General features: G+C 37.0%; 2 protein-coding genes across 2 annotated transcripts; one reads left to right on the forward strand and one right to left on the reverse strand.

The window, feature by feature from the left end:
- Positions 1-3,364: 3,364 nt before the first annotated feature.
- On the reverse strand, positions 3,365-5,314 carry LOC149394048 (uncharacterized). The gene has a single exon (XM_089616661.1). It carries the CDS (start codon positions 5,306-5,308, stop codon positions 3,542-3,544), a length of 1,767 nt encoding a protein of 588 aa, XP_089472787.1. The 5' UTR covers positions 5,309-5,314; the 3' UTR covers positions 3,365-3,541.
- Positions 5,315-7,636: 2,322 nt separating this feature from the next.
- Positions 7,637-8,491, forward strand: LOC149394049 (uncharacterized). Its single transcript, XM_089618249.1, has one exon. It carries the CDS (start codon positions 7,637-7,639, stop codon positions 8,489-8,491), a length of 855 nt encoding a protein of 284 aa, XP_089474375.1.
- The last annotated feature ends 4,963 nt before the right edge of the window (positions 8,492-13,454 follow it).

The following is a 13,454-nucleotide window of genomic DNA, read 5'->3' on the forward strand; positions in this document are numbered from 1 at the left end:
TCTCTTCTGCTTTGTCTTTCCAGCAATGTAATAAGTTTGACGTCTGGCATGCTCGCCTAGGACATCCGTCAAAATCTCGTTTTAATTTTATTATGCAAAAATTTCCCAACATTAATGCAAATAAATTTTTTGTTTGTGAGGTCTGTCCACAAGCAAAACAATCACGCTTTCCTTTTCCAATCAGTGTGTCTAAATCTTCTCATTGTTTTGAATTAATCCATGTTGACATTTGGGGTGCTTTTTCTACACCATCATGTGATGGCTCTCGTTATTTTTTAACCATTGTGGACGATTATTCAAGATGCACTTGGGTCTATTTGATGAAATATAAATCAGACACATTTTCCATGTTAACTCATTTTTTCAACCATATCAATCGCAAGTTTAACATGAAAATTTCAAAAATAAATTCTGGAAATGGAGGTGTCTTTCTTCCACAACTTCAAACAATTCGTTCTGATAATGGAACTGAATTTCTATCAAAAGAAATACAACTTTGGATGCATAATAATGGAATTTCTCATCAACGAAGTTGTGTAGCAACACCTCAACAAAATGGGGTAGTGGAACGGAAGCACCGTCACTTACTTGACGTCGCTCGTGCCTTACGATTTCAAGCGGGATTGCCGCTTTCTTTTTGGGGTGAATGCATTCTTACTGCTACATTTCTCATAAATAAATTACCAACCCCACTTCTTAATTACAAATCACCTCATGAGGTAGTGCTCAACACTGCTCCATCTTATTCCTCTCTACGTGTTTTTGGCTGTTTATGTTTCGCCAAGAATATGCACATTAAGCACAAATTTGATCAACGTGCAAAGCCCGGAATATTCATCGGATATCCTTTTGGACAAAAAGGGTATCGTGTATATGATTTGGATTCACGAAAAATATACGTATCACGTGATGTTTTGTTCCACGAGTCTATTTTTCCTTACAGGGATCACAGTCCTACATCATCACTACAACCAATCTCCATCACAGATCTTAATGATTCTCATATTCCAATTGAAAATATAATTCAAGAGGATAATTTGTCCGACAATATTGTTTCCGCTGAAAATAATATAGTCCATGATCCAACTTCAAACAATTCTCCAATTCTAGAAAGCATTGTTGATGTATCTTCTTCTTCTACAGTTACTACTCCAGTAGTATCAACCAGCCTTCCGCGAAACCGTCGACCACCGATCCGTCTTCAAGATTATATTTGTAATCAGGTTTCTAATTCTACCAACTTTCCTCTTGGTCGTTCATTTTCTTTATCATGTTTTAGTCACTCTCATAGAGCATTTCTTACAAAAATCATTTCACAATCAGAACCTCAATCTTTCTCTCAAGCCATGAAATCTGCAGATTGGCGTGAGGCTATGTCAAATGAGATAAAAGCTCTTGAATCAAATAAAACTTGGACCCTTTGTCCACTTCCTCCAAATAAGTCACCCATTGGGTGTAAATGGGTGTATAAAATTAAATATCAGTCTGATGGTTCGATTGAGCGTTATAAGGCACGCTTAGTTGCAAAAGGATATAATCAAATTGAAGGTATTGATTATCACGATACTTTTGCACCCGTAGCCAAACTTGTCACGGTACGTCTCATTCTCTCTATTGCATCTATTAAAGGTTGGTCGTTACATCAACTCGATGTAAATAATGCATTTCTTCAAGGTGATCTTGATGAAGATGTCTACATGAAACTACCTCCTGGCTTCTCAACCAATGGAGAATCTCGTGTTTGCAAGTTACACAAATCGCTTTATGGCCTCAAACAAGCGTCTCGTCAATGGTTCTCAAAATTTTCATCTACTCTCATTCGTCAAGGCTTTCGTCAATCTATCTCCGACTATAGTCTTTTTACTTATATCCATAAGAAAACTCATGTATTTGTCCTTGTTTATGTTGATGATATTATCATCACTGGCAATGATGATATTGCCATCTCAAAGGTTAAAGATTTTTTAGCCACTGCTTTTTCAATCAAGGATCTTGGGCCTCTTCGTTATTTCTTAGGCATCGAAGTCTCTAGATCAAAACGCGGCATATTTCTTTGTCAAAGGAAATACGTCCTTGATATCCTATCTGATTCAGGTACGCTTGGCTCTCGATCATCAAATTTTCCGATGGAGCAAAACCTTCAACTTCGTCCCGCTGATGGAACTCCTCTCCCTGACCCAGCCGTTTATCGTCGTCTCGTCGGCCGCCTCCTATATCTAACGGTCACCCGACCTGACATACAATATTCAGTCAATACATTGAGTCAATTTATGCAAAATCCTCATTCAAAACACTTAGATGCTGCTAATCGGGTCCTCCGCTACCTTAAAGGTACTATTGGTCATGGACTTTTCCTTCCGTCTTCTGGGTCTCTTTCTCTAGTCGGTTATTCTGACTCCGATTGGGCTGGTTGTCCCACAACTCGACGTTCGACAACTGGTTATTTTGTCATGCTTGGTTCTAGTCCGGTTTCTTGGAAAACTCGGAAACAACCGACTGTATCTCGGTCCTCCGCTGAGGCAGAATATAGGTCTCTAGCTGCTTTAACATCAGAATTGCAGTGGTTACGTTATCTTCTTCATGATCTTGGCATCGACCACTCACATCCAATTTGTGTCCATTGTGATAATCAAGCCGCTATACACATTGCTTCTAATCCGGTATTTCACGAGCGTACCAAGCACATTGAGCTTGATTGTCATTTCGTTCGCGAAAAAATACAATCAGGTCTTATTACTCCATCCTTCATACGATCCCACGACCAGCTAGCTGATATTTTTACTAAACCGCTTGGAGCAGAGGTTTTTCGTCGCATACTTAGCAAGTTGGGTGTAATTGATCTCTCAATCCCAGCTCCAACTTGACGGGGGGTGTTAGATGACTGCACGACTCATTCAAAACACGCTAGTCAATCAGCCTCATATTACGGAACCGTAATCTTGACCGCCAACATATTACGGAACCGTAATCTCAGCCACCATCATTTATGGATATTTAAATTATCCAGTCGCTAGAATATCTCTTTCTTATACTGTTAGTTTGTTGCTTTATTTACGTAAATCAGTTTTTCATTAGTTGCTACTTTTATGTATAGTCAATACTTGTATCTCTATATATATGTACGTTCCATATCAATAAAAATCAAGTTCAGAGAAACATTTATTTTCACAAATCAAGTTATCAAAACAATGGTGTTTGAAGAAACTTACAGTAATTAGTAATAAAATGCGATCATATTTTTTAAAACATAATTATTGTATAATGTATGTTGAAAATACAAACAAAAAATAACTAAAAATGATTGAAAAAACAATATGAAATAGCCAAATAGTATAACTAAAAATAGCATAAAAGATTGCTGATAAGTACAACAAAGCCGTTCATAACTGCATGAACAAATAAAACTCAACGCTGAACAAAGGATTACACATGAAAATCACTTTTGCTAAGCATATATGATAGGCAACATATAATAGTGGTACGGATTCAAAACAGACTACTAACAATCTATGACAATATAGCTAGTGTAATAACTTTATGACTACTGGGAATTTTCTTGAGCTTGACTGCAACCTTTAATAACATGAATCTTCTTCAAAATGGATCGTGATGCATCATTGGGAATGTGGCCTTTCAAGATCATGTCTTTGAGAAGCTTGAGAGAGATGTCTATTCGTTTGACCTCTATGTACCCTTTTACCAAAGTGTTATACGAAACAACATTGGGTACAATTCCATTCGCTATCATCTGTTCAAAGATTTCCCGTGCCTTGTCCATTTCTGCTTCCTTACAATAACCCTTTATCAATATGGTGTACGAAACTTTGTCAGTTCGCACATTGTGTGAAATCATTTTGTCAAATAAGCTTCGAGCTCTTTCCATTAAGCCATTATCGACAAATCCGTTCAAAAGGGAATTCATAGTTACCAAATTAGGTTCTACTTTCCTAATCAGCATATGATCAACGATTTTCTTGGCCTCTTCGAATAGACCGGAACAACACAATCCATCAAACAGCGATGTATAGGTGATGACGTCAGGCCTTAGACCTCGCTGACTCATCAAATCTAACATAGATACTGCTTCATCCATTCTTCCCGCCTTTGAATGGGCATCCACTAAAATACTAAACGTTATAACATCTGGATAAATTCCTCTATTCGTCATTCCTTCCAACAAGGCCGTGGTTTCCTTCCAATGTCCCGAATGACACAAGCCATAGATTACCGAGTTATAGGTGAAAATTGTAGGCTTTATGCCTCGGCTAATCATTTCTTCCATGTGACCGAGCGCCTCTTCACTTTTTCCGCTTTTGCAGAGACCATCCAAGAAAACATTGTATGTGACAATATTTGGGGATATTCCATTATTGATCATGCTCTCTAGGAATCGAGTCGCTTCATCTAATCGACCGCACTTGCACATCGCAGCAACTAGAGAATTGAATGTCACAACATCAGGCTCAATGCCTTTTTTAGTCATGAGGTTAAATACCGAAATAGCTTCCTCGATTTTCGTGTCCTTGCAAAGCGAATCGATCATAATGTTATAGATCTGAAGGTTGAGCGAAATCCCACTGACGACCATATCCGACAAAAGCTTCTGGGCTTCTTCTCGACGACCGGCCTTGCATAAGCCGTGAATCAACGCAGAATAACAGACCACACTCGGTCGAACACCGAAACCAATCATATCTCGGAACAAGCTTATCGCCTCGTCGATTCTGTTCTCTTTGCAGAGACCGTCGATAACTGCAGTGAAACAGTGTTCGTTCGGCTTAACATCATCATCGTCGAGCATTTTCATAAGCAGCTTGAGCGCGTTTTCAGATTCCCCGGATTTGCAAAGCCCATTCAGCAGAGTGCACAGAGTGTGCAAATTGTAGTGAATCCCACACTTGAACATAGTTGCTAAGACAGAGAAACCCGATTTCGGATTGTTGGAACGACACAAGCAATTGATGATAATTGTAAGCGTAACGACATTCGGATGAAATTCAGCGAAACGAAACCTGAAGAGGTGTGTGTACATAGACACCGCAGTGGAGGACTGGTTCGTCTTCGACATTGAGCCAAACAGCGTATTGAAGCTCCGAATTGAAGGCATTGGTTTCATATCCACCATGGAATCGAAGAAACGGAGAGCTTCAATCACCGAGAAGTCATTGGATTTACATCTGATTCGGAGCGTTTCTTCAAAATCGGCAAAAGAATCGCGAGCACAAGAAGTGCAGAAACTTAATCGGGTTGTGAGAGTCGAATAGAGAGGAAGGAGGAAAGGAAAACCTGGACATGTTTTGATCTTCATGTTTAGAAGCACGAAAAGTTAGAAAATAGTTTGGGAAGCAATGAGTATATTTGAGAAATCAACTCTTTTTTTTTTTTTTTTTTTTTTTTTGTCTTTAAAAAAGGGAAAATAAATATGGTCAAGCGGATTGAAATCTCGCGTCTCGCGGTCGTACCGCAGTTTTGATTTTGAGGGTATCTCGTCTCGTACCAGGATATTCCGCGATATTTGATGAACGTTGAGGGTATCTCGTACCGTGTGGTATACCGCATTCCGCGAGATATACCGCAAAAAAAAATGGTATTTGAACAACAAATAATTTTTTTAAAAAAATATCTTTTAATTTTCATGATACATAGAGATTCAAAGATAAATTTAAATATAGAATTTTCACACGTATAGTTTCGAACACAAACGATAAAAATCTTTTAAGAAAATATTTTACTTGTAATAATTTATGCTTTCAAAAAATTAATTTTTTATATACGAGCAAGTATATAATTTGTTTTATATACGAGCAAGTACACTGAAAAACTTAAAGCAAGTATATCATTTGTTTTATAATAATTAAAAAGGAAAATAATAAAGAAAAAATAAATTCATTTGGTCCTGACTCACGTGATTCATTTTGAAACTTTCTCAAGCATAATTTTCAAAACAATACTAAAATAAAAAAGAAAGTTAGATGGGACCAAATTTATTGCTCTCTCCCTCTCTCTCTCCTTTCTCTTTCTCAGCGTCTTCTTCCTCGAAAGTAAACAGCTAAAATACTCTAAAACCACCATTGTTATCTCTGTGAAGATCTGATTTTTTTTAATGCTTTTTTTCCCGGTTTTTTAGAAGATTTCAACATGCAACGCCGGAAGCTTGATAGAATCGGCGAGATTCGGCGGTATGGAGTAAGGATTCAAGAGCACAGCGGCGAGATTTTTTCAATTTTTCCCCGAATATTTATTTTATCTTCCGCGAGATTTAGCATTTACTCGTGCGGGAAGTGCGATATTTTTCCCAACTCGCGAGAGAAATGTAACTCGCTACCTTGACTGTGCGGATTGCGAGATCTCGCGCAAGATTTCAATCACTTGCTGCTGCTCTGGGCAACCATGATTAAAATATGGTTACATGGAATTTTTTTAACAATATATATATAATTAACTAATTCAGTTTTCATATTCATACATTTAGAAATGATAAAAATGCATCAATAAAATTCATACCACTTTAATACTCACACGCACTCTCCCACTCACTAACAAAAATTCTTTTTTCTCTCTCTCCACGTTCTCACACACTCTCTCTCGTTATTCAATCGCACAAACCACATTCCCACCCGTTTCTCTCTCCTTTGAATCCTATCTTAGTACAGCCGAAAAATCTCACACTTTTGTAAATAAATTAGTGGCATGTAACTAATCCACCAAACTTCTTAAGATTTGTTACCAAAGATCTTCCAACCCTAATAACATTTCAAACAAAAAGAGTCATTTATTCTGTCACATGTAACTAGAGCTTCAAATGTTCATAGATTTAGTGATAGGTTTGTCACTAAAACTTTCAAATGTGTAACCAAAAACTTTACCAGGTTGGGGTTTCTTTGGCGAGGCTCCAGAGAAAAAGTTGTAGGATCACCCTTAGAGCTTGATTCTTCACTCTCGGGTTTAGGGCATTTTTCAGGTGGTGGCTTAGAGGCTGGGACCCTTGCGCTTGAACCTAGGCTTTGCTTGAACCTTCTTCTTTGGCGATGGTGGCTTGTTCAGCGACGATCTTGTAACCCGGAATGAAGATTCTTCCATTAGCGATTTAGGGTTTGCATGTTTTGTTTCAAGACAAGTCTTCGTCATTCCGGTTTAATGGAGACACAAGAAGAAGGATTTCGACGAAATTTAGGGAGTGGTAGTTGGAATCGGATATGGTTAAGGAAATGAGTTTCGGTTGAGAATTTTTTGGGCGTCTGCACGTCTGGTGTGTTCTGGGAAGAAGAAAAAGGAAACGACTTTTTGTTTGGGTTAATTGCCGGATTTTTTTGATCATACACCGGTGAAATGGTGATAGAAGAAATGCCGAAATGGGTTTGGTTTCATGGAGAAGAAGAGAGAAAAACGGAAAAAAAAACGAAGTAGAGAAGAGAAGTGACGGTTGAGTGGAGTGTGAAATTGTGGGAACGGTTTTCAATGCTTAAATTTAAATGAAAAAAATAGTTACAAAAGGGCATTTTCGTAATTAACTCCTTATTTTAAAGTACATTATGTGTTTATTATTCATAATATTCACTAAATTTTATATATTTTAAAAAACAGGTTCAAATATCTTTTTCTAGCATTCGGAGCGTTGGCTAGATGGTACAAATGCATGAGAAAAGTTATTGCGATAGATGGGACGCACTTGAAAACAAAATTTGGAGGTTGTTTGTTGGTCGCTACGGCACAAGATGGTGATCGTCATTGTTATCCTATTGCTTGGGTTGTTGTGGACTCGGAGAATGACAATGCATGGATATGGTTCTTAACAAAGCTTCAAGAGATCGTACGAGATGATGACGATGTCGTCTTCATTACTGACAGAAATCAAAGCATCAAGAACGCGTTGGGAAGAGTTTACAAGAATGCAAGACATGGATATTGTATGTGGCATATCAAGCAAAATCTCAAATCACGTTATTTTTGCTCGGATGCCATCGATCTATTTCTACGGGCGGCTGAAGCATACCAAGTTTCGCGATTCAACGAGTCATGGAGCGAGATTCAAAACAGGTACAATCAACTTGCAACATATTTAACTACAAACATGGATGTGAGTCATTGGTCTAGAGCTTATTTTGGTGGTTATCGGTATAATATTATGACAACGGGCGGAGCTGAGTCGATTAATCACGCTTTAAAGGAAGCTAGAGAGTACTCGCTAATTTTCATGCTTGACGCCATTCTAGAGTTGACATCGGATTGGTTCTACAATCATCGAAATAAAGCGTCATCGTGCAACACTACTTTCACACTAGAGATTGAGACTATTCTTCGTAGGAGATTCATTAAGGCTCAAACAATGACGGCAAAACCCATTGACATATATGAGTTCTCGGTCATTGGTGGGACGTACGATGCGGTTGTAGATTTGGCTCGAAAAAGTTGTACTTGTCATGTATTCGATCTCGATAGACTTCCATGCACATGCTTTAGCAGCTTTGAAGACCTTGGAGAATGTGCGTGATTACAGCTCTGAGTATTACACAGTGGATTTATGGTCGCTTGTGTATTCAGAAAAAATATACCCGGTTCCATCACAATGCGAGTGGGATATCCCTAAAGAAGCAGAGTTGGTTGATGTTATACCTCCAATAGTTCATAAGAGAAAAGGCAGGAATAAGACAAAGAGAATTCCTTCAGTGGGAGAGAAGATGCGGAATAATAGATGCTCAAAATGCAATCAATTTGGATATAACATATCAAGATGCCCTTTGAATGGAGGAGAAGCTAGGTCGACACCAACAAAAAAACGCAAGAACTGATTAAAAAAAGATGCTTATATGTATTTTTTTTAGTTTACTTATTTATCGTATGTCCATGAATGTTTGTTACCATGCATTATTGCTTTCATTTTCTTAAATTGTAGTGATATTAATATTGATCTACTGATCAGTAGAGCAGCTCTAATGCTCAGTAGAACCACTAGTAATATTGCTCTACCGACCAGTAGAGTAACTCTAATGCTCAGTAGAACTACTAGTAATATTGATCTACTGATCATTAGAGTAGTTCTAATGCTCGGTAGAACCACTAGTAATATTGATCTACTGATCAATAGAGTAGCTCTAATGCTCGGTAGAACCACTAGTAATATTGATCTACTGACCAGTAGAGTAGCTCTAATGCTCAGTAGAGTCACTAGTAATTGTGATCTACTGACCAGTAGAGTAGTTCTACTGCTCAGTAGAGTCATATAAAACTTAAAAAATATTATAGATGAATCTAGTTCTAATAAATTTGTAGATAAAGCTCATTAATTTTAATCAAATATATCATAGGACACATATCATAGATGAAGCTCATTAATTTTAAATTATTCATATGACTTTGTTATTATACATGAAACTAACTAATATTAATACATTTGTCACTAATGTTATAGATGAATTTAATTCTAATTAATTGTTCACTAATTTTAATCAAATATATCATAGGACACATATTATAGATGAAGCTCATTAATTTTAAATTATTCATATGACTTTGTTATTATACATGAAACTATCTAATATTAATAAATTTGTCACTATTGTTATAGATGAATCTAATTCTAATTAATTGTTCACTAATTTTAATCAAATATATCATAGGACACATATTATAGATGAAGCTCATTAATTTTAAATTATTCATATGACTTTGTTATTATACATGAAACTATCTAATATTAATAAATTTGTCACTAATGTTATAGATGAATCTAATTCTAATTAATTGTTCACTAATTTTAATCAAATATATCATAGGACACATATTATAGATGAAGCTCATTAATTTTAAATTATTCATATGACTTTGTTATTATACATGAAACTATCTAATATTAATAAATTTGTCACTAATGTTATAGATGAATCTAATTCTAATTAATTGTTCACTAATTTTAATCAAATATATCATAGGACACATATTATAGATGAAGCTCATTAATTTTAAATTATTCATATGACTTTATTTATTATACATGAAACTATCTAATATTAATAAATTTGTCACTAATTCTACTACAAATACTGTTTTCCGGTGCGGAAGACATTCGGGTACGACTTTTCGCACCAAAAATTCGCACCAAATAATGCTTTCAGGTGTGACTTTTCGCACCCAAAACTCAAACAAACATATGAAAATTTTCGCTAATTTTTTTAACTTTGGGTGCGACTTTTCGCACCCAAAAGTCTATCAAAACTATTAGGTGCGACATAGTCGCACCCATAGACTGAAAACATTTTAGCGGCCAACTTTCCCCCATTGGGTGCGGAAATCCGCACCCAAAGGTGTCATTGGGTGCGATTTTTCGCACCCAAAAGTGTCATTGGGTGCGACAAAGTCGCACCCAAATGTCCAAATTTTTTTGCGGTAAAATTTTCCCCCTCTTTTTACAAAAATCATTGGGTGCGACTTTGACACGGGTCATTGGGTGCGACAAAGTCGCACCCAAATTCAAAGTTTTATATAAATCAAATTTTTGCTCGGTTTTCATTCTATCCGAGCCAAAACATTTCATTTCGCCTCTCTCTCTCTCCGATTTCTCTCCTACAAATTCTCCGACCACCACCACACTCCGAGCTCCGTCGCCGCCACCACTCCGAGCTCCGTCGCCGCCACCACTCCGAGCTCCATCGTCGTGATCTCTCTCCGGCTAGGTAATCCCCCCCTCCCACTCTTAGATTCTCATCCTCACTTTGTCTCTCCCCCTTCTCTCTAACACAAACTCTCTTTCTCTCTCTCAGCTTCCGCTGCAGCCCCTCCGACCAACCCCTCCGCTGCAGCCCCTCCGACCAGCCCCTCCGCTGCAGCCCCTCCGACCAGTCCCGAGCCTCTGACCAGTCCCTCTCTCTCTCTCTCTGTGTATATGTGTGTGTGCGACTTTCGGGTTTGTTCTTATCTGCGGCGAGGAGCGGCGACGGAGATAAGAACAAACCTGAAAATCGCCATTTTTTTTATTTTTTGGTGACTTTTTAGGTGCGACTTTAGGTGCGGAAAGTCGCACCTAAATGTCGCACCCGAAAGTCAAGAGTTTTGGGTATGACTTTTCGCACCTAAGACTTTTAGGTGCGGACTTTCGGGTGCGGAAAAGTCGCACCTAAAAATATCTTTAGGTGCGAAAATTGACTTTTGGGTGCGAAAAAAGTCGCACCCAAAGGTCTTTTTTGTACTAGTAATGTTATAGATGAATCTCATTCTAATTAATTGTTCACTAATTTTAATCAAATATATCATAGGACACATATTATAGATGAAGCTCATTAATTTTAAATTATTCATATGACTTTGTTATTATACATGAAACTAATTAATATTAATAAATTTGCCACTAATGTTATAGATGAATCTAATTATAATTAATTGTTCACTAATTTTAATCAAATATATCATAGGACACATATTATCGATGAAGCTCATTAATTTTAAATTATTCATATAACTTTGTTATTATACATGAAACTAATTAATATTAATAAATTTGTCACTAATGTTATAGATGAATCTAATTCTAATTAATTGATCTACTAACCAGTAGAGTAGCTCTAATGCTCGGTAGAGTCACTAGTAATATTGATCTACTGTCCAGTAGAGTAGCTCTAATGCTCGGTAGAACCACTAGTAATATTGATCTACTGACCAGTAGAGTAGCTCTAATGTTAAGTAGAACCACTAGTAATATTGATCTACTGACCAGCAGAGTAGCTCTAATGCTTAGTAGAACCACTAAAACTACTGACCAGTAGAGTAGCTCTACCGCTCGGTAGAACCTTGCATTTCTATAAAAACGTTAATGCTTTCAAAATACCTTCTCAAGGACTTGTTCATCATATTAATTTCTAAAAACAATAAGTATCAAGACACATAATATACTTAACTAGTACATATATTGAATATAAATCAAGGTTCTCAATTGCCTTCAAAAATATCAACGGCCATCTTCTTCTTAAAGAGTGGAACGTTAGCACAAAATATCCCATGTTTACAAAAAAAAAAAAGTTAAAAAAATAACACAAAGTTGATTACCTAACAAATAGACATTGTAAATAGCATCTACACACTTACTTCTTATTTTGTGGCAAATCTTTCACCCGCTTACACGGCCATGGACTTCTTAATTTTTCGCCAAGCTCATCAAACATACCACTTTGCTTGTGAAGTAATACTCGTGGTGGTGTCAAGTAATACTCTCCGCGATCTTCATGATCATGATAATCATCCCCAAATGTTTCATTGCTTGTGAAGTTGCGGTCACGGTCTTGAAATTCGCAACTACGAGACTCCGTGGATCGAATCTCATGAATAAGTGTGCTTTTTCAATCGACTCAAACTTTCATCAAAATGACTCTTTAAGTCACTAACCTTTTCGTCAAAATAACTTTTTAATTGACTAAAGATCACACCCGAGACATCGTTCACATGAAAAGGTGTAGATGATACGATCGGCGGAGACGTACCACCGTTCATATGAAGAGGTGTAGATGATAGGTTTGGCGGAGACGTACTAGTTTGCGGTATTGGTGGTGGCACGGGAGGCACATCAAGTGGAGGAGTAACAATGTGAACGGGAGGCACATCGTTCATATTTCTTTGTACTAATGCACCCGAGCGGAATTTTAGCATCAAAGAATCAAGAACTTCGTCATCTTCGTCCAACAATTTAGTGGATCCACGTAATATCTTCTTCTCTTTTCTCGTTGGAAGCAACAAACATTTTATGATCTACATTGTATATAAGATAAAAATCATAAATTTTTTATGGTTTAAAATATTTTTAATTAATCATATTATATGAACATTATTATATAAACTTACCTCTTCTTTTGCAATAGTGTTGGAAATATCGCTCAACTTAGGAGAGTTTCGTTTATTCCACTTCTTAGTTTTCCATCGTAAAATGCGTGGATACGTACTTTCACTAATCAACTCAGCGTGTTCCTTTGCTATTGCTACCGATTAGTAGATTATCTAAATTATCAGTAGAACCACTATTAATATTGATAGAACATGAAAATCATACCTGAAAAGCATGCACGAATCCTAAAAACATATACGTCTTCTCCTTATTTTTTGAATGTTCTTCTAGTTTTGCCTTTACATCTTTCCTAAGAGCCGCCAATGTGCACTTGTACGATTCAACACCCCAATCGAATTGATCGAACACTTTAATATCATCAACTAGCCCAGCGATCCAATCTTCAATCGGAGTCTTTTTCTCATACCCGAATAAGACACCAGTCAAAAATAAAAGAGGAGCAGTCTTAACCTTGTCGTAGTTAATATTCTTGGTTCTCGCGGGTTTTTTCTCGAGTTCACACACCAAATTATCAATGTTGATTTTTTTTCCTACCAAAAAACTCGGTCGCGAGGCGTATATTCTGAGATGCTTCATCTTTGATTTTCTCTCTATCTGAAACATGAGCGAAGTTGAGCCCCGTAATCAT

Source organism: Urtica dioica, chromosome 6, assembly GCF_054948205.1.
Source record: "Urtica dioica subsp. dioica isolate 48M chromosome 6, U.dioica_male_clone48M_v1_H2, whole genome shotgun sequence".
Classification (NCBI taxonomy): Eukaryota; Viridiplantae; Streptophyta; class Magnoliopsida; order Rosales; family Urticaceae; genus Urtica; species Urtica dioica.

Coding starts and splice junctions, on each gene's coding strand:
- LOC149394048 (XM_089616661.1), bottom strand. CDS start 5,308: ATGAAGATCAAAACATGTCCAGGTTTTCCTTTCCTCCTTCCTCTCTAT.
- LOC149394049 (XM_089618249.1), top strand. CDS start 7,637: ATGAGAAAAGTTATTGCGATAGATGGGACGCACTTGAAAACAAAATTT.